Genomic DNA, 23243 nt, shown 5'->3' on the forward strand with positions numbered 1-23243 from the left:
ACAACACCATTGTCTTCTGTAGAGCTGCTTACTGTAACAGCAGAATTTGTCTCATATTTGATGAAGCTTGCATCATTGACTGTTATTTACCTGTTTATAGATGTGAAGCTGCTTTGAAACAATTAAGCACTATACAAAATAAAAGTGACTAGACATTGTATCTTATTCAATCAACGGCAATTAAAATAAACATAAAATATAGGCCTTTAGCTGATTAGAGAATGCCACAATGACTGATGATAAAAAAAATTATTTAATAAATAAGGAAGTAAATAAATAAGCTTCAGGCTTACGATTCATGATGCTTGTTTCCTGAATTGATGATTGGGGTAGCCTACTGGATCTTGTTAGTCAGAGTGGTATTACACACAATGCCAAAATATATTAAATTGCCATACTATGATAAAAGAAAACGTTTTTTAAGCAATATCCTAAGATATATGATGTGTAGGTGACCATTACACACATTAGTGACTCGGCGGAACTAAAGACTTGACGGAACATTTTCTGAACGGAACAGTAATGAGACGCACCGCAAACACTTCCTAATAACAACACAGCTCGATCATTCATTACATTTAACGACCCAAACCATTCCACTTTTTCATGTAGTCTCGGCGAATGGCTTCAACCATGATTCCGTACACTGTCAATATTAAACTGGCAGCAAGAACACTGACCGGAACCGTTAATTTACAGAACAAGACAGCAGTGGACTGGTGAGTAGCTTTAGCTTCTGCAGACTGTCAACACATAACGTTACAGTTATGATCTAACACACAGAGTTTGACGTTTTCAACAACAACAACACATTTCTTTCATATACATACATTACACATAACACTTGTGTCTGGTTGTCATTCAAACGCATTGTTGCTAAATAATGAAAAACAATGGACAAAGATTTTCTGCTTTTCCAATGGTCCTGTATAATAATTTTCCAATTATTATAATAATTAGAAAAACACGTAAAGTTGTGATAAGTGCTTGTGATGAAGTAGAATATTGTTACAGTGAAATCAGTGTAGATTGCAGCACACAAAGATATCTTATTTATTATTGTGCTTCAGTTTAGAGTGTATATTTGCTTGTATGATGCTGACAGGGTAACACACACACACACACACATATATATATATATATATATATATATATATATATAAAAAAAAACATGTTTTCCGATTGTGTTTTGCATTGCTGGTAAGGTTTGAGTTTGCACCAGTGTTTCAGCCTCAGGTTACTGCAGCAGGGATGTTCCTGTAATACATTAAAGGGTACATAACACACACAGTTTCTCCCAATCTCATGTTACTCTTGAGTACCTATAGAATAGTGATACATCCTTCATATCTGCGAAGAGTCTTTAGTTTTATTAGATTTATAAAAGACATATACGCTGTACGGATTCTTTCCGAAAACAGTGAAGCTCGTAGAGGAGCTAAAGAGTCACACGTGGAGGAGCTAAAGAGTCACACACACACACACACACACACACACACACACACACACACACACACACACACACACACACACACACACACACACACACACACACACACACACACACACACACTCACACTCACTACATCATGGCATTATCCCTGGATAACTTTCGTTTCGCTATATGTTCGTGTTGTTCACATTATATGCACTTACTCGCCGATTGCTAACAAAACACACACATTTGATGCAGTTTCACTCACCGCCTGCGGTTTCCACTCATGACCGGGAACAGACACACACACTTGCAGAACTCTGGAAAAACAAACTGCATCCACTGTTTAACGCTGGGTTCTTTGGGAAGCTGAACAAGGTGATCTTTCCCTCACAAACAGAAACACACTACTTTAGTGACATTGTTGATTTCATGGTCTAAAAACAAAATGACACACGCTCTTGCTCTTGCTCTGGTTGATGTGCGCACGCTCATCCGGGAGAAGTCCATGCAAGCAATTCCGCCCTTTATGACGTCATACAGGGCCATACTCTGAAAAAATGAAGTATCCTGAAGGAGTGTATTTGGCACAGTAATACTCTGTCATACGTCCAACTTATTTTTTTGAAACTTTGTTCATGTTTAGCATGAGAATCAACTCTTTAACAGTGTAAATAAGTCTGAATGCATTAAATAGCTTTAATGACACTTTACTCTTTTCAATAGCCGTGATGCTCAGTAGTATGGACAGATAACTCTGCCCTCTTTAATAGAAATATTTGTCCCGCATTGTTACTGGCCACTTTGTCAATCATAATGCAAGTTTTCTGTTATCAAATTACTGTTTTGTGAATTTTGAGTAGGTAACATAACTTAATATTTAGAATCATAACAGTGTAATCCAACATTATCTAGGCCTGTCACGATAACTACTTTTTGTATCGCGATATATCGTCCCAGGAATAATTGCGATAAACAATATTATTGTCATTTTAAGACTATTTTATGCCACTGAATATATAATCCTAATATAACAGCAAGTAGACCTACACACTTTCAAATGACAACCTTTTAATTCTTTAGATCATAGAAATTAAGGGTAAAAAAAAAAATATTATCCTAAATAAAAAAAAATATATTTTTTTTTAATAAATAGTAAATAAACCTTTTCCCTTGTGAAACGGCTTTTACACTCGTCATTCTGCGTTGACATTTATATGTGCAGCGGAACAGGGGATTGCGGCTTTGAATTCGAGTCCATTTGGGCTTATTCTTCCAAACTGTCAGTATTTGTCAGGAAAACACTGTAATGTTTCAAATGGTGCCTTTTCTTCACCTGTCGATAACCGCTCTGTGTATGAAGAAATTGCCTGAGAACCACTTTCGCCTCCGTCACGGAAAACAAACAAGAAGCATTCACAAAAAATTATTGAGGTCATGTATATTGTGCGATATATCGATATATCGATATATTGATTATTGCGCCAGGCCTAACATTATCATTATGCTGTGTCTTTCATTGTCTATTATTTTGTGTTTATTAACGGTGTGCTGGATGTCCTGTGAGTTTAATTCAGTGTGAGTGGGAAACATCACTGCCTTGAAGTGCTCTGAGACCTTGAAAACACTGTTTCATCAGATCTGGTTTTAGGTTTTTTTAGTTTGTCTGGTGTTCTTCAACAGGCTTTGAGTTCTGCCGCTATGTCTAAAACGATATTTCCCTTTATGATGTCTGTGGGGTGTGTATGGATAAACTAGGTGAATTTGAGAGTCTGACTTGCTTTTCTATCAGTGAATATTGTTGATTAGGCCCTCTCAATATTGGATGGACACAATAGTTTTTCTGCAATATGAAAACAGTTTCAGAAGATGACTTGAAAAGCTGAATCGGATGATTGGTGTGATTTTGTAGGGGAGTGAATCTGCAAAGAAAATAATAAACAAACTACAAGCAGAGATAAATACAATAGAACAAAGATGCAATTAAATGAACAGTAAAATAACACTGCAAAGTCTTCACTGTATAAATTAAATATAATTATTCATCGTTAAAGCTACAGAAGTGATCTCGATAATGGGCGTGCTCTTGCTCTTTCTCTGGTTGCTGTGTGTGTGTGTGTGTGTGTGTGTGTGTGTGTGTGTGTATCTTAGGACTGGGCGATATGGCCAAAAAAATCATATTTCTGTATTTTTTTGTTGAATGGCGATACACGGTATAAATCCCTGTATTTTCTATGTTTTTCTATTTGGATAAAATTGTATTAATTTATTCTAATAATAATTTTATTTCACATCTTGCCCAATGATGTCCTAAAAACAATGTTGATATTGAAGGCTGTAAACTAAGGTAGTAACGGTACACGTATTCGTACCGAACCGTTTCGGCACGTCATACAGTCTTTAACAGTTCACAGTCGGCTTGTTTTAAGCGCGGAACACACTTCAATCCGAGTGCCCACACGAACATATTAAGTATTCAGTCCATTTTATCACGAAATTCGATAAATGCCATTTTGACACTCTTTAGTGTGGCGTGACTGATCACTGATCACAGTTCAAGAACATCTGAAGGTGTGTTGAGGATACATTACAACTTCCCGTCACGTATCATATGTGGTGTAATCGCTCAATCAGTGTTTCAACGGCGGAAAGACCTCAATATAACTGCTTGCAAATGCAAACTAAACAACAAACTGTCAGTTTTGTGTACCATTACACCCCTAGTGTAAACAAATACAGTGATTGTAATGTTGGCTATGCAATATATTAAGCGCAAAAAGTGGGTTAAAATCACATCACATTACAGTCTAACATTGTAACATTACAATCTAAAAATAAAATACATAATTCACTGAACTAAAAATGAAAATAAAAACAAAAGCATATTAGCTTTTATTTGATTACCCCATTATAATGGTCACTTTCATAAAAATATACTTGTAGGTTTAAAATTCCACATATGGCACATTTATTGTCCAATAATAAATATTTTAGAAATATGAATAGGCTATTTTAGTCAGAATTATTGCGTTCCTATTCTATTGCGCTCCATCTGTTTGCTGCGGCTCATTAAAGGAAGCCTAAATTTTAGCGGAGATTCACGAAGGCTCATCCTCTCCTGACAGCAAAATGGACATATTTGCATGACTTTCTAACATTTACCGATGGAGAATATCCCTGTGAAATGTAAGTTATGCATTGAGGAAAGCACCGCATTTCAAATGCATTAAACAGTGTGAGTATTTATCTTAACGTCATCTCTTAAGAGCATCTGAAAGGGCACGCTGCTCTATACGTGTTAACTATATCTTACCAGTTATTTTGAAGCCCTTAATGTAGAGCACGTGTCATGTTTAGGACAAGTTGTATCAGGCACTTTCCCTGCATCAGCTCATTCTGCAAACTCCGCTATTTTTCAGATGCGTTCGTATCAATCTACTGTATATCGATATAAACTGTATTGCCTCATTCCATATCATTTCTAAAAAATATATTGAGATATTGTACAAACTCGATATACCGCCCAGCCCTAGTGTATCTCCTTCTTTTGTTGTTTGATTCACATTAATGACAGATGGCAGCAGGTTTATTAGGCTGCTGTCACTTTAAGACCGAATGCACGGATCCAATATACTGAAACACACCCTTTTTCTTTCTCAGTTGTTAAGATCACGTAAGCCATAAGTGACTGTGTTTACGAGGATACTTGCAGAGACAGACATTTTAACATAATTTTTTGTGTATGTGTCCGTTCAAGCACAAGTAGATACGTAAGAGAACATAATTTGGTGTTTGTGTGCTGTCTGCACTTAAATGGTTTAAAATCACTTGAATGTTTAAACTGACAGGACCTTAAACACGTGCTAATGATAATCTTTCACTCTGTGATGGTTAAACTTTGTAATTAATCCGTGAATCATGCGCTTTTTGATCCGTGGTGCCTGGTCCGAACGGATCACACATCAACCAGGATCCCTATACTTGACATCATGCACATCGTGATATCGATGTTAAACCGATATATATCGTGCAGCCTTATTGTTGATTCATGCAATTTAAATAAATATATATATATCAGTGATGCGCGGGTCAATGTATAAACAACCCGCACCCGACCGACGTTTTCAACTAACCCGCCCGCAACTCGGGCCGCAAAAAAAAAAGAAGAAAATATTGTACCCGACCCGCTTCCTGACCCGCATTTTTTTAAAGTAATAAATGCTCATCGTAGCTCATTGGGCCATTGAGAAAATGTTTCAGGCCCTGACGTGGTGCGCTCAGAGGTGCAGCGGCGAGAGCAGGCAGTTCTTGAGGCGGCCCATCATTTTCCATTTCAGCTCCAGATGCATATTATTGATGAACGCGATGTTTATGTTTCGACCCGGCTTGAAGGTCATCAGCAGGTCAACTGCGAGAAAGCCCTTAAGAGCTAGTTTCACTTTCTTATGCCAGCTGAGTGATGTAGTTGCTTTTGAATAGAAGCTTCAACTAAATTAGGCTACATGTTTATTACATAACACTAGACTATATCATACAGCATTCAGAAAAAGAACAGTTTGCGCTCCTAATGGATTGATTTATTGATTTATTTTGTTTCATTTTCTTAACAATTAAGATGCTGCATGTGTTTATCCAGTCTAATCAATGTGTGCGTCTCTCCCCTGACAACAAAAATCCCGCCCCCTCTCAGAAAATACATAAAACTGACTTTTCTGAGCTATATGCGTTTAAAAGTAGCCTATTAAAATGGCACAATGGCATTGCTCAGTTCAACGTGTTGGGAAAGCGGGCATTTTGTCCCGCGTCAGTAGCCTATTTATTAAAAAGTTAATAACGCTCAACATTCAAAAGGAAAATAAGGATGACCCGACCGACCGCGACCCGAATATCATTAAAAATTATTTTGGATGACTCGTTACCGCGGGTGACCGCAGGCACCCGCTCATTTTGGATCAACCCGCGCATCACTGATATATATATATATATATATATATATATATATATATATATATATATATATATATATATATATATATATACATATACATATACATATACATATACATATACATATACATATACATATACATATATACACACACACTGCCATCCAAAAGTTTGGGATCAGTAACATTTTATCATGTTTTTAAAACAAGTCTCTTCTGCTCACCAAGGCTGCATTTATTTGATCCTAAATACAGTAAAAATGGTAATATTGTGAAAAATTATTACAATTTTAAATGTATATATATTTCACATTATTACTGTTTTTACTGTATTTTTGATTAGATAAATTGTTTGAGCATAATATAAAAAAATCTTACTGACCCCAAACTTTTGAACAGCAGCGCATTTCTTGATGGATATTTGTTGTTAATTGTCATTTGATTAAAATAATTTTAAATTGAGTGAATCTAATGAAACATGTCACAAACGTGTCTGGGTCATTTTTCAACCAACTGTAAAATCAAGACAATTTTGTTTAAGAAAATGAGGATGATTTATAGGATGTTTAAATGTTTTTTGTATTGTAAGTGATTTCTAATTTTCAATTCATCCCATCCATCATGTGTAATTTGAAAAAAGCATGATATCAAATACAGGCTTTTGTTATATCAATTGTTTTGTACATTCACCTTTCACACTGTTAGATTCACCCTGGCACTGTTTTGATCTTCTTTCTCTCTCTTTGCTCAGGGGATGGCAGGGTCTGATCGCTCAAGGCTGTCACTCCAGTATCCTCATCATTGACCCAAATACGGCTCAGACCATTCAGGTCCTGGAGAGACACAAAGCCAATGTGGTCAAGGTGGGTTTTATTTGTTTTTCTGTTTGTCACACACTGTCACACATTGTTCAGTTGACCAACACAGAAGGCTGAATAGACGTGTGCTTTCCTTGGTTAATTTGCTGAAATTCCTACTGAATATTCACCATCAGTGAAGTTTCTGTTAACCATGGTAACAAGAATCACAGCAAAAGCCTTGACTGTCTAAAGTGGCATAATCAAGTTGGTGTCCCTACACTCTCAAAGAACCAGGGTTCCCATGGTTACAGACCTGGGAATAGGAGGGAATTAGATGTGGGTGATATGACCGAAATCTTATTTCATGATATGAGAAATTTAATTTGACAGTAAGGAGAGTCATTTTTGTTATTTTATTTATTTTTTGTTATTAAAAATAATAACCAATACAATAGAACAAAGATAGAAATTGTATTAAAATAAATTAAACTTTTCAAGTACTGTAGGTTAACATGCTTGCACTTTGAGACCTATTTCAAAGTTCACGTTCTCGGCCCACCAAGGCACCTTTGTCGTGTAGATGAGCGGCCGGAACGCATTACAAGTTTTTCTGTGTTGTGTAAGCAGCCCCTAATGTATTTTTATTGCAAAACGTACTTAAACTGGACAATGACTTTCTTCTAGAACTGTATTTGTATTTGATTCTTTCGCATTTCTCTGCAAGGTCAGAAAAAGATGCAAAGACCCCATCAATGGATAGATCAGAAAAACATGAAAGTCCTCTGTTTATCCATTAAACAAAAGCTGCGAGGGCACAAACTATTATTGCGAACAGGACTATAGAGAGAAGCAGCAGCAAGTATAACATGATATTTAAACTGCCTCCAAATCCTCCGAGAGGAGAATGTGTTGTGTAATTTGAGGGACGACTAGATATGACTGTGCTTCTACCCTACACCAATCAATATGGGGAGAATTATACCAGCTGTGAATTTTGCTAATATTTGCCACTCGGTAATAAACCAAAAAAATTAAAGGGGTCATGAACTGGCTTTTTAAAAAAAAAATTATACTGTAGTCTGAGGTCAACTTATTACGTTTGCATGGTTTTTACATTCAAAAACATCATAATGAATAAGTAATAGGCTATTTTCTGCCCTGGTTTTGAGGCTCTCTGAAGACATGCTCAGATTTTGATGGCCGTCAAATTGTCTTTTTGCGTACGTGTTGTTTCAGTTGTTCCTATATTTTTTCGTGTATTTGGAAAAAAAATGTATTGCCAAATCTTTGGTGAATTGTGATTTGTTCTTAAAATTGTTTGTACGCACATTTCACGCACAAATTTGTGCGCGCGCATGCTTGGTGAATGAGACCCATTGATTTCATTCATTACCACTGTAGAGACGCCAGAACATAAATCATGTTTATCAGGCATGCTGGGAGACACAAGTGAATAGGGAAAGAAATGACATATCAATGCTCCTATGAAATATTAGGTATTACTATGAAAATGTTGCCAATTACTCCTCCCATTATTACACTTCTTTTTTCACCAAAAACAGATTTTTATGCAAATTAGATTCTCACCTAAAGGATTATTAGGAACACCTGTTCAATTTCTCATTAATGCAATTATCTAATCAACCAATCACATGGCAGTTGCTTCAATGCATTTAGGGGTGTGGTCCTGGTCAAGACAATCTCCTGGGCCCGTATTCATAAAGAATCTTAATGCAAAGAGTAGCTCCTAGTGACAAAATTCTAAGAAAATTCTTAGGGAAATGTGGGCGTTTACTCTTAAAATCAACTAAAAAATCCTAGTAAAGAAAAAAGTAATTCAGAAAGGATCTTAACCCTTAAAAGAGGTCTTAAGGTCAAATTTGTTAGGAGCACTGACGAGGACTTTTAAGAGGCTTAAGAGTTTCTTTAGTAGCGGAGAAAATGGCAGAAAGACGAAGAGGGAGAAGAAATGTGTTGCAGACAATGGATGACAGTGACTTAATAAGACGCTATAGATTAGATCGTGCAGGGATCATGTTTGTTGCATTAAACCCAACTTTCAAACCACCAATTAAATAGACATGCCACCAATCAGTCAGTGTAATTGGAAAGAGTGGAACAATGTTTATAATTCTAAGCCAATCAAATACCTTATAGGAAATTAACAGCATGGTAAATAATAAAAGGATTTATATACATAATGTGTGTGTGTGTGTGTGTGTGTGTGTGTGTGTGTGTGTGTGTGTGTGTGTGTGTGTGTGAGTGAGAGAGAGAACGGTAAAATAGGACAATTTGTGATTTCAAAGTGAAGGCTTAGAATAGACCCTATACTTAAAAGCGCTCCTTTTTTCCCCTTTTTGGACAACCAACCAATCACAGTCTTCAAAAGACTGTGTCATACATAGCAACGGGGTCAGCCCCGCCTCTTCACTAAGATAAAAGTTTTTGTATTTTCCTTGCTCAGAGTTGCTCTCAGATCGGTCCCGAATAGCTCTTAAGCTAAGACTCCTACGTAAAAGTTTTTAAACTAAATTAGGAGTTTTCTGAAAGGACTCTTAGAATCTTTATGAATACGGGCCCTGAACTCCAAACTGAATGTCAGAATGGGAAAGAAAGGTGATTTAAGCAATTTTGAGCGTGGCATGGTTGTTGGTGCCGGACGGGCCGGTCTGAGTATTTCACAATCTGCTCAGTTACTGGGATTTTCACGCACAACCATTTCTAGGGTTTACAAAGAATGGTGTGAAAAGGGAAAGACATCCAGTATGCGGCAGTCCTGTGGGAGAAAATGCCTTGTTGATGCTAGAGGTCAGAGGAGAATGGGCCGACTGATTCAAGCTGATAGAAGAGCAACTTTGACTGAAATAACCACTCGTTACAACCGAGGTATGCAGCAAAGCATTTGTGAAGCCACAACACGCACAACCTTGAGGCGGATGGGCTACAACAGCAGAAGACCCCACCGGGTACCACTCATCTCCACTACAAATAGGAAAAAGAGGCTACAATTTGCACGAGCTCACCAAAATTGGACAGTTGAAGACTGGAAAAATGTTGCCTGGTCTGATGAGTCTCGATTTCTACTGAGACATTCAGATGGTAGAGTCAGAATTTGGCATAAACAGAATGAGAACATGGATCCATCATTCCTTATTACCACTTATCAACTAAACATCGAAATACATCTAAATAATAAACTAAATTAACCATTTAAACTAAATTACTGATCAAATTATTGATCTAAAGCCCACACTGTCACTGTATGATACTTGAAATTTTTCCAGAATGGCTATACAGCTGAATAAAATTATGCTGCATTATTTTCCTGTTTAACACTGTAAAGCTGCTTTGAAACAATCTACATTGTTAAAAGCGCTATGTAAATAAAGTTGACTTGACTTGACTTGACTGTGTAGGCTGGTGGTGGTGGTGTAATGGTGTGGGGGATGTTTTCTTGGCACACTTTAGGCCCCTTAGTGCCAATTGGGCATGGTTTAAATGCCACGGCCTACCTGAGCATTGTTTCTGACCATGTCCATCTCTTTATGACCACCATGTCCCCATCCTCTGATGGCTACTTCCAGCAGGATAATGCACCGTCACAAAGCTCCAATCATTTCAAATTGGTTTCTTGAACATGACAATGAGTTCACTGAACTAAAATGGCCCCCACAGTCACCAGATCTCAACCCAATAGCATCTTTGGGATGTGGTGGAACGGGAGCTTCGTGCCCTGGATGTGCATCCCACAAATCTCCATCAACTGCAAGATGCTCTCCTATCAATATGGGCCAACATTTCTAAAGAATGCTTTCAGCACCTTGTTGAATCAATGCCACGTAGAATTAAGGCAGTTCTGAAGGCGAAAGGGGGTCAAACACAGTATTAGTATGTGTTCCTAATAATCTTTTAGGTAAGTGTACAATGTATAGAGACATTGTATATAATGGGAAAACCCACTTATGGGCATTTTACACACATATTGCATAAAGCAAAATTATAAATCATATCAATCTGTTATAGCTTTAATAACATAGTTGATAAGTTTGGGGAAAAAAATCCTGAGACCTAAACATTGATTGGTGATTTAAGAAAAAAAAAGAAATCCCATTGTTTTTGCCCATGCATGTCTATTGTCTAGCATGTGTAATGACACAAAAAATACTAAATTCATAACTTTTCCCCGCTGGTTCTGGATAGGAAAGAAATTGTCACAATGGGGAAGAAAAGAATATTGCAACTTCTGCTTCATGCTGACTTTCAAAACATAACCAGCTGTGTTTCATGTGAATACTCCACACAATGGCCATTTTGATGTATTTGTGTGTGTGTGTATTTGACCATTCAAGCACAATATGCCATGAAAGAGAACTGAATTTCGGGATCGGATGGCACAGCTGACTCCATTATACAAAAAACACTCAAGTGAATGTAGTCATAATTCAACATAAACAGAATTAAAAAAAAAACATGCTCAGTGATCATTTGATTATCGGTATTGCACACACTAAAATAATTCTGGCATTGGAGACAGCAGCAGGGTGGTCACTTTACTGCATGTTTTAGTGTTGCGGGGCTGCCTGAGTAGCTGTAGTTTATTTAAGCGGGTCTGTGTGGCCGCCGGCTGCTTGACTCATGAGTTATAGCCTGCATTTACCAGCAGTAGGGAGCCCTGCTCTCCGACTTTGTTTTCCATCCCCGCTGTGTGCTTTAATCTTTAAGGCCATGTGACCACCACCATAGCTGCAACAATGCAGGCCTATCCACTTAATTTTGCAATGTGGAAGTAAAATATTTTCTGTGCAAAACTTCTGATCCATTTATTGGAAAATAACTAGTAGAATAACAAACTATTTGCGCTACAAATCAGTGTGTTTAAGATTACGACAATACATTAAAATAATATGATAAGGAATAACAGTTTGCAATGTTAAGTTGTTTTGTAAAGCTAAAAATAACTGGAAGTCGGAAGCCTGGCACATTAAAGTTACAAATGTCTGCGCCCACTCTTACGTTAAAAATAAGGTGGATAAATTCATAAATGTGTAATACGTGAAGCAACATTGATATTGATGGAAACGCTGATTTTTACTCGTATTTGTCGCTTGGTGGGTGTTAATTTTATTAGTATGCGCTGCGGTGAAGCGCAATGGGTTTTTTATATCGGTTAACATTAGAATACACATGGGAAAAACCATGTTTAAATTTTTTAACTTGTTTGGTTAATAATTCAGGAACGCTCAGGCTTTAAAGCTCTTGATTGTACTTGCCCTTGTGAAAAAGTAACACCGTTCATGTAATTGTTAAAATGTTGCTTTTAAGGCTATAATTACAGGTAAGTTATGCAAACAAAACGTTTTATTTTTGATGCGATTTAATCGCGATTAATCATTTGACAGCCCATCTACTCTACATTGAAAATTCTGGTCTGTCACTTGTCGGAGATGGTAGAAAGGCTGTTTTAGGTGTGGGCTCTTTTGACTGGACCAAATGTTTAGCAACATGTATACAACCACTGCAACCACATCAGAATGTACAAATGGAAAAGCTTAGTTTTGTTGTTGTGTCCTGTTTTTACTGCATTAGGTAAAATGGTCCAGAGAGAACTACCACCACAGTCTCAGCTCACCATACTCTCTTCGCCTGGCATCTGCGGATGCGGCCGGGAAGATCATTGTCTGGGATGTGGTGAGTGGGATGGCACACTGTGAGATCCAGGAACACGCCAAACCTATTCAGGGTAAGAACCCTTTTTAATAAGCTCATCTTAAAATAAACCATCTCTGCGCTGGTTTACCAAGAAATGGGGAAAAACAGATGATGTATGGCATATTTAATATACACTATGGACAAAAGTATTGGGACACACCACTTAATTATTGAATTCAGTGCCACAGTGTATAAAATCAAGCACCTAGCCAGGCAGTCTGCATTTACAAACATTTGTAACAAAAATTGGTCGTTCTGAAGAGCTCGGTGAGTTCAAGTGTGATACTGTGATAGGATGCCACCTTTGCAAGAAGTCGGTTCATGAAAATTCATCCCTGCTAGTCTAGACAGTGGCGCAAAAAGTGGGTATGCGCTATATGCGGCGCATAGGGGCGCCAAAGCGATGGTATGAAAAACATTTTTTTTTTTTTTGTGGTATTTTCTATATGTAGCTGCTGTTGTGCGTTTCTAAATAATTTCTGTATTTCCTCAATATTATATAACATTTTAGAGGACTAACAGGCTAGAGTAGGCGCCCTCATAAGATTCCATAATAGAATTTTGGATAATAATGGAATATCGCGAATGGGCGCGCCTGGCGCCGGTGGCAAGCCAAAGTGTTCATATACGCTTGGGTGGGCGTCTGATTGCGCATTAACACGTCAAAAGCATGCGATTTGACAGCAAAACGCGCGTCCTATTAACGTGTAGGCTAAACAGGTAAACCAAACAGGCAGTGCAAACTTGCCAAAAGTCATTACACTATTTACCACGATGCACTATGGCTGTTATAGAATTAAATGAAATCAGTATCAACAAAATCCATCTCATCATTTATCAGGAGCCACTTTATATTAGGTGGCCTTAACTATTATGTACTAACATTTTAATTAAGCATTTGATACAATGCACTTATTGTGTACATGCATGTTTTTACATTGTACTTACATTTTTAATAATACCTGCATGTAAGTACATCTGTAATTCATTTCTGTAGTTACATTTGTAATTACACAGTTGACACTTCCCTTACACCTAACCCTACCCTTAAACTTACCCATACCAACATATGTGTCCCTAACCCTACCTACCTAATTCCACCTCAATATCAGAAAAAGTGTTTTGCAATACAATTTGAACACAGTAAGTACATTGTACCTATTTTTTGATGTAAGTACATAGTACTTAAGGCCACCTAATATAAAGTGGGGTCATTTATCAAAATCCACTTACACTGTACAATTGCCTAAATAATGTAATGAGATTTTTAGATTTATGTTCTAAATATAATATTTTAATTATAGAAATATGAAATTATTCCAGGCCTATGAAACTATAAACTGCCAGTATATTTGGCGGCGTGAGTGGATTCTAGAAACTAATTCGTTCTAACCGACTGTTCAAAAATGGTGAATTATTCACCTATACTTTGTTTCTATTTTTGTTGGAAAAATAGAGCAAAACTGTAAAAAATGACAACTTGTTGTTTATTGAACTATTGTATAAAATTAATATTGCATTTTGCAATCGTGCTGATATAGGCTACTCTGGAAAATAGCACTCTTGCTCGTATGATATTGCTTAACTCATAATTTCCTCTTTAATTACTTTCAAACGAATGTTTATTTTTGTGTTTGTTATTAGCCTATTAATAACTAGCCTATTTGTTATTTGGGGGGCACCAAAATGGTTGCTGCATACCCCTCTGGCACTGGGTAGTTGCGCCCCTGCTGCTAGATATTCCACGGTCAACTGTAAGCGGTATTATTGGAAAGTGGAAGCGTTTAGGAACAGCAGCAGAAGACCACGTAAAGTCACAGAGCGAGCCGGTCACTGAGTGCTGAGGCGCATGGTGCGTAAAAGTCGCCAACGCTCTGCTGATTCCACAGCTGAAGAGTTCCAAACTTCCACTGGCATTAATATGAGCAGAAAAAACTGTGAGGCGGGAGCGTCACGGAGTGGGTTTCCATGGCCAAGCAGCTTCACGCAATCCTCACATCACCGTGTCTGATGGAGTGGTGTAAAACATGCCACCCCTGGACTCAGAGACAGTGGAGACGTGCTCAGTGGAGTGACAAATCACACTTCTCTTTTTGGCAGTCTGGGTTTGGCAGGTGCCAGGAACACATTACTTGCTTGACTGCATTGTGCCAACTGTAAAGTTTGGCGCCCTACTGGATGAAAGGGCATAAAGTCCCACAGAAACTCTTCAAAACCTTATGCAAAGCCTTCCCAGAAGAGAATGCAAGCTGTAGCTAGAATGCTATCTATGTCATTAAAGTCCCCGTTGGTCAGGTGTCCCAATACATTTGTCCATATGGTATATATTAATCATGTATGATTTTATTACATTGGTTGATATTTCTATTGATTACCAGTCAAATTTGTGAATTTATCTCATGAACTTCATCTGATAAATGTATCTATCAAATGTATGCGTCTGTTTAACTATCATAACTATCAGTTATGAATCTTTGGAGGAAGAAACTAGTTACACAAAGACAGTTTTTTTAAAAAAATAATTACTTTTTCCTTATTTATTTACATACTTTTCTGATTCTTATTACAATCCATTTAGATGTTTTGCATTGTGACATTATTTTAATTAAGAATTAACCACGTTCAACCCAAATTCTCATCACCATAATGGATTTTATTTTTAATAAGCCATGATTTACATTCTCGTGCGATTGTTCATTAAATGCTTATTATTGTAATTACATCAAACATTACTCTAATACAATTATACACAGCCAGGCCAAAAAAACTATTCGCTGTTTGGATTTAAATTGGCAAATGCTTAAGAGTCTATGATTGGATTGCAGTGTTTTTTGTGTTTCTAGCATGTTTTATGTTTGGCAACAGTTCTTCTAACCCTAACTGATGGAGTGTGTTGCTTTTCATTTCTTAAACAACCATGTAGGAAGATACATCATGGCCATATTCCAGGATGACAATGTCAAGATTCATCAGCTCAAACTGTGGAAGAATGGTTGGGAGGGAGCATGAAGGATAATTTTCACACATGAACTTAAATTCATTGAAAGTCTTTGGGATGTGCTGGAGGAGACTTTACAGAGTGCTGGACTCTTGCATTGGCAATACAAGATCTGGACCAAAAATGAATGCACCTCTTGATGGAAATAAATGCTGTGATGTTATTGCTTCATGCTCCCTCCCAACCATTCTTCCACAGTTTGAGCTGATGAATCTTAACATTGTCATCCTGGAATATGGCCATGACGTGTCTTCCTACATGGTTGTTTTAGAAATGAAAAGCTACACACTCCATCAGTCAGGGTTAGAAGAACTGTTGCCAAACATATAACATGCTAGAAACATAATAATCACTGCAATAAGGATCCAATTATAGACTCTTAAGCATTTGCCAATTTAAATCCAAACAGCGACTTTTTTTGGCCGGGCAGTGCATTTTTGCATAAGTAATATGTTAAAGGAAGTGTATATATACGTATATAATATATATATTTTTTTGCATTACCATGATGAGAATTAGTACCAGATTTGTAAGCATAATAGAATTTCTTTGTTTATTTTGACCCTCACATGCCCTTGAAAAGCTTTGTGAGTTTCACTCTGAAACTTCCAGAAAATGAATGAATGAATGAAATCTCTCCTCAATTGTGAATCCTGCATCAGATATGGACTGGCTGTGGGCTCAGGATGCTTCACGCGATCTTCTTCTGGCTGTCCATCCTCCCAACTATATTGTTCTGTGGAACGGCGACACTGGCACCAAGCTGTGGAAGAAGAGCTATGCTGAGAACATCCTGTCTTTCTCCTTTGACCCCTTTGAGCCCTCCAATCTGGCATGTGTGTATTCTTTCACATTTATAATAGTAATTGGTGATGCATAGAGGCAGTTGCGTAGACGTTATTAGTGATGTTCGAATTGCAAACTACATTTTCTTTCTCTTTGTTTGTTCAAACTGATTCACACAGCTTAAGCCGGGTGCACACTTTGCGATTTTGGCCACGATTTGGCCGTCTGAGACAAATTTTACAAATCCTAAAAGAATCCTCTGATCCTAGGCTAAAATCTGAAGTCTTTGATCGTTACTTTGACATGTTCACCGACAGCCGTTTAATGACCGTTGCGATCAAATTTGACCTCAGACGAAATTCTGGCAGTGTCAGAAGATTTGGCCCACAATCCTGCAGTGTGACTTCTCCTACAACGACTGTCAAATTGTCATAGTTTTTTAAGACAAATCATGACCAAAATGAGCGCTAGAGATTTCTTTGTAGCCACCATTTCAGTCTTGCTTGTAATGCAGCTCACTGTCACCGAAACCATCACTGATTGATGATATAAAACTCAGGACGAGTTTTCTTGCGTGCGTCCATTTTTAGCGTGCCTTGACTATTGTACAGTCTGACATTAAAGAGTTAGTTCACCCCAAAATGAAAATAATGTAATGTATTCCTCACCCTCATGCCGTTCCACACCCCTAAGACCTGTGAAAGAAGATATTTGTGTTGAAATCCGATGGCTCAGTGAGGCCTGCATAGCCAGCAATGACTCTCTCAAGATCCATTAATGTACTAAAAACATATTTAAATCAGTTCATGTGAGTACAGTGGTTCAATATTAATATTATAAAGCGACAAGAATTTTTTTGGTGCGGCAAAATCGAATCCGCAGCCAAAGTCACGTGATTTCAGCATTTTGGCAGTTTGACACATGATCCAAATCATGATTCAACACTGATTCGATACGCTCCGAAGCTTCACAATTTATATAATTCACAATTACACTTCATGAAGCAGTGTTTTGAAATCGGTTATCACTATAGAAGTCATTATTTCGTTTTTTCTTGGCGCACCAAAAATATTTATAATATTAATATTGAACCACTGTACTCACATGGACTGATTTAAATATGTTTTTAGTACATTAATGGATCTTGAGAGAGGAAATGTCATTGCTGGCTATGCATGATCCCACAGTGTGACATGGCTTACATGTTCCTACAGTCTGACAAGGAACAAACATAACAACCGTGTGCACCTGGCTTTAGACACTTTGTTGTAATGGGAAAAAAAAATCAAACATAAACAATTAATGACTTCACAATATTATATTAGGGGGATGACATTGCAGGAAAGTTAATTAAATTTGCTAATTAATTCTATTGATATTTCTCACTCAATACAATGTTGTACATAGGAATAACTTTACTGAACCTTTCAACATTGCTAAAATATTGGTTGTAGTATCTGTGTTTGGTATTGACATCCTGAATAAAATTAATTAAGGCCCGTTCACACCAAGGACGATTACTATAGAGGTAGCGATAAAGATATATTTCTATAAATTGTTCTCAATGTTACAGAATAGCAGAGTTTTACACCACAGCTATAACGATAACGGCACAGAGAAACAATATCATTGGAATTACTTTCAGAGCGATTTTATCCAGCTGATGACAGCCAATCAGAATCCATCCTGCTGTATCAAGCTCGAGCATTTAAAGTGCCAGAAAAGCACATGCTCAGAATAAACAGAACTATATCATCTTAATAGTTATCGTTCTTGGTGTGAATGGTGCATAATACGGTTTATTATAGTTTAGTGAAGTAACTATCCATTTGCCAAACTGTCTCTCTAACATCTGCCATTTATTCCTTCCTGCCTGTGTCATAGTGCTGACCAGTGAGGGTATAGTGTTCATCACAGACTTCTCACACTCTAAACCGCCGGGCAGTGGAGGCAAGAAGGTTTATATCGCCAGTCCTCATTCCAGTCCCGCCCACAGCAAACCTGCTGCGGCTCAACCCACCGGTGCCAAAAAAGCCCTCAATAAGGTCAAAGTGCTCATCACCAATGAGAAACCCACGTGAGTAGGATTCTGAGCAGCACCTAGTGAATAACTGAATGACAATTTGAAAGAAGATGCGAAGAGAGTGTTGAGTATTTCCAGGTACTCATTTGTCTTGAGTAAGTGTTTGGCATTAGAAGCATGTTTGACCTTTGTTTTTAAGCTGGGTGAGAATGAGGCTGAAAAATAGCTCAGGACCCTTGCCTACCTATTTAACAGTATGTTAATAGGCAGTGGCTATTTACACTTTGAAAATAGCAGTATTTGGTAACACTTACTTTTCCAGTGTCATTGTTACATGTTACATGTAGTTACTGTATTAATAACTATAAATTATGCATAATTACATGCAACTAACCCTAAACCAAACCCCAATCCTAACACTAGTAAAGGCCTGTTCACACCGGGACGATTTTTGCACGCGTTTATCGCCGACGTTTAACGCCTCGGGACTAAACAATGGGCGCCAATGTGAGTGTTCACACCGACGCGCAAAACGGCAGGCGTAAAAGCGTCATTTTTAAAAAAACGCCTCGGGTTCGTTTTTTTATTTTGACGCGGCGCGTTAAAAAACTGTCCGACCAATGAGATCGGCGCTTTTGTTCACGTGCCTGGAGCTGCTGAAGTGACAGTAAAACTCGACTTGGTGGCGCTCAAGCACAAAACAGTCTTGCCGAGCACACATTGATACGACGAAGAAGTAGTAAGTAGACAAAGAAGAAGATGAACTGCTAATGCTGCTTGCCAGTTAGCAAAAAGTGTGTGAATGGTTTTGTCCATACACATAATATGTCTATGGTTTTGGCAAGCACGTAAATACTCTCTCTCCTCTTCTTCTGTGTGACAAGCGAGTGTCAGAGGCTTAAAGTGCCGCAGCACCACCTTGTGTACCGGGAGCGCATCGACTGAATGTGCACGTTCACTCTGCGCAGCGCCAGTGAAAATCGCTTGGGTGTGAACACTCAAGACGCGCCGAAAAACGGCACGAAAAACGCTGGCGATAAGCGCGCGCGATATTCGTCCCGGTGTGTACAGGCCTTAAGTACTGAATTACACTGTCACACGGACACCTTAAAATAAAGTGTAACCTAGTATTTTAATTGCAGTGTAAATAGTTACATGCAATTTAGACTTGGTGCAAATAGTGGCAGATACTATTTACACCATAGTATATTATAAAACAGTATGTAATAATAACAACATGTTCAGTATATATGATTATCTACAGTTGCAAGAAAAATTATGTGAACCCCTTGCAGAATCTGTGAATAATTTTAACAAAATAAGAGGGATCAAAATGCTTTTTTATTTGTTTGATGTTTTATGCTGTCCTAAATAAGATATTTTACATAAAAGATGTTTACATACAGTCCACAAGACACAAAAATAGCTGAATTTATAAAAATGATCTGTTCAATAGTTTATGAACCATTGATTCTTAATCCTGTGTGTCGTTCCCTGATGATCCACGGCTGTGTGTGTGTGTTTTGTGATGGTTATTCTTGAGTCTCTTGTTTGTCCTGATCAGTTAAACTGCCCAACGTTCTTCAGAAAAATCCTCCAGCTCCCAAAAATTCTTAAATTTTCCAGAATCTTTTGCATATTTGAACCCTCTCCAGCAGTGACGGTATGATTTTTGTATGATATCTCTTATTTTGTTAAATTATTTACATTTTCATAGACTCTGCAAGGGGTTCACATACTTATTCTTGCAACTGTACATTAAAATCTTTAAGGAATGCTGCCTTATTGGGACATTGCTTGTCCCTTTCCCTAAAGCCAATCCCTACACCAGGGGTCGGGAACCTTTTTTGATCAAAGAGCCATTTTTTTTATTTTTGGTTAATGCATTTTCCAAAAGAGCCACAGTAAAAAAAAATAATATAAAATTATTGTTATTACAGAACATGCTTTTTTCAATACAATTTCAACAGTAGTAATTATTAGGTCCATAACTAAAAACAAACAAATGTGCAGCAAACAATAAATAAGTTGCAATATGGAATTAATTTTGCAGGGTTTTCACTGTAAGGTTGAGTTATAAATCCTCTTCGTGTGTGTGAACACACACAGTGCTTACATCTACTGTGTTTATGTGAATACTCGACTTGGCATTTTGATATATTTCTGTGTTTATTTGTCCGTTTGGGCGCGCAGCCGAAGACAAAGGCTACTATGCTTGTCGCACAGCATCCTGTCAGTAATTCAGTTGTCTTTCGTGACTTATCACGCTTTTATTTATTTTCGTCAACTGAAATCTGCACGGATTATCATAAATACGACACATTTATTAATCACAAGGGTCTCTGCGGCAACAGCGAAAGTACCAGCGGGTGAAATCTTTCGAAATGTCTCTTTGCACAGCAAAGCACCAGTTTCAATAAAAGGATAGGCCTATATTAAAGTTTATATAGCCTACTTTTACATTTTCGCTGCTGTTCTAAAAATGGTTTTCGGTTAGCTTAAACAAGCAGGAGCTGTTACCACAGAAACGTAAGTGTTTGATTGCTGTCGAGACTCGTGACACTCACGAACAGCACTGAACACGCGAGGCCGGTACAACTGGAATATCAATATCATAAACTTTTCATTAACTTCGGTAGGCCGTGCAACAAGGGAATTGTAATTGGCTGCTTTTTACTGCAGAGAGCAGATCTCTGTTGATGTGTCACATTTTTTTATCGATCATTTGTTGGTAAAGGGTGAGAGACCTGGCGAGCCATAGGTTCCCGACCACTGCCCTACACCTACACCTATAGGCCAAAGTATACTTCACTTTTTACACATACGCAAGGGTGTGTACGCGCACTGCCGGATTTTTGTAAACGCACATGCGCATAATTTTTTTTGCTGCATTCACATGGGTTGTAACCGAGCGGCAACCTCCCACAGTTTCTCTTGAAGCCAATATGGAAGTGACTTAAACTGCAATTCATCGACTGGCCACTAGGGACAGACTCCAGAAGGAGTAGAATCTCATTGAGCTCATGTTAAAATGCCCAACTTTACAGCAGAAGAACACATGTTTAGAGTCTGGTACAAATTGTGCTTTTGGTCTATACGGCTAATTTTGCCCTTCATAATGACTGAGGGGGTGAATTTTTTTCATTCGTTTACATTATATAAAGCCTTAAAGTTCTGCATAATTAAGGGCGTGGCCACTTTGAGTGACAGGTGTATAGCCGTTTGTCTGCTGTCTGTTAGTCATCTTGTCACCTCAGCTCCACACATGTTCCGCCTCTTTGCCCGCTACCAAGATGGCAACGGCCGTCTTTGAAGCTTCAAAACTGCTCTTCAGATCCCTATGGGTGACGTAACGCACACTACGTCCATATTATTTTACAGTCTAAGTTGTAACTCGTGGCGAGAGATTGCTCAAAACTGCGCATGCGTCGAACGCTGTATCCCTTGATCCGCCTGTGTACGCTTACGGCTCAAAAGAAGTATGTATATCTCAATTAATCATGAATTACAATAAGAAAACATGTTAAAGGATTAGTTCACTTCAAAATGAAAATTTCCTGATATTTTACTCACCCCCACCTCATCCAAGATGTTCATGTCTTTCTTGCTTCAGTCAAAAAGAAATTAAGTTTTTCAGGAAAACATTCCAGGAGTTTTCTACACATAAAGGACTTCAATGGCAACCAACGGTTGAAGATCCCAGATGAGGAATAGGGTCTGATCTAGACAAACCATCGGACATTTAAAGCCGGCGTGAAACGGAAGTTGAGATTGTCTTTTTCTCCTTATTGTGACGTATATCCGAGTGAAACGGCTTCTGAAATTAGAAAAAATGTAGGGCGGGGCTTGATTTCGTCTTTCGGGAATTAATTGGATTGTTGGAAGTTGGGCGTTGCTAACAAAATGGAGGTAGATTTGAATGCCAGTTTGCACTCAGTTGTGGAGAAACTCGATCTATCTCTTAAATAAATGTATTTTGTCTAAATCTTTTCTACATATTTTACTGAGCCTATTTCCTCACTTTTTGCTGGTTTATGCTACAGATTTCACTTATTTTAAGCCTTTTATGGCTTTATTTCTGTACAACTTTTTTCTCAGCTCTCCCTTATAAGGGGGTGCGACGTAAAGGCCCATTTATACTTCTGCGTCGAGTGTACGCCGTAGTGTACGCCGAAGGCTACGCGCGTAGCCGACGCCGTCGTGAGCATTTATACTTCTGCGCTGTTGTCTGCGTCAATGTGCAATTCCACATCCAGACGCTAGAAAGCAGTGTCCTCGGGCATGTTGGTGTAATCAAGACAACAGCCGAAGAAGAAGCAGCTTGATGTGTAGAATCTGTACATTCATGTCGGCATATCAGCAGCAGTGAGAGAGCGGCTTTTCTTGCAGCTTGAGTTGTTATATCTAATACAAATTAAGCATCTCTAGTTGATTAGTAAAGTTAAATAAGGCGATCTGGCGCTGGAATGCATTTGTGAAACCATGCGGAGCTCGTGGCCGCTGTTTTCAGCAGCGGTGGCTCAGCAAGCGATTGTTGTTGCGGAGA

General features: G+C 38.1%; 1 protein-coding gene across 1 annotated transcript in view; it reads left to right on the plus strand.

Annotated features, from left to right (window-relative positions):
- Positions 1 to 500: 500 nt before the first annotated feature.
- The window catches only part of wdr11 (WD repeat domain 11), a 173494-nt gene continuing 150751 nt past the window's right edge, over positions 501 to 23243 (plus strand). The window contains 5 exon segments of the mRNA XM_079843546.1: positions 501 to 719; positions 7133 to 7244; positions 12768 to 12921; positions 16551 to 16724; positions 18559 to 18751. Of these exon segments, the coding sequence (XP_079699672.1) occupies positions 622 to 719; positions 7133 to 7244; positions 12768 to 12921; positions 16551 to 16724; positions 18559 to 18751 (731 nt within the window). The 5' untranslated portion in view covers positions 501 to 621.

This window comes from Gobio gobio, assembly GCF_949357685.1.
Source record: "Gobio gobio genome assembly, chromosome: 18".
In the NCBI taxonomy this organism is placed as follows: Eukaryota; Metazoa; Chordata; class Actinopteri; order Cypriniformes; family Gobionidae; genus Gobio; species Gobio gobio.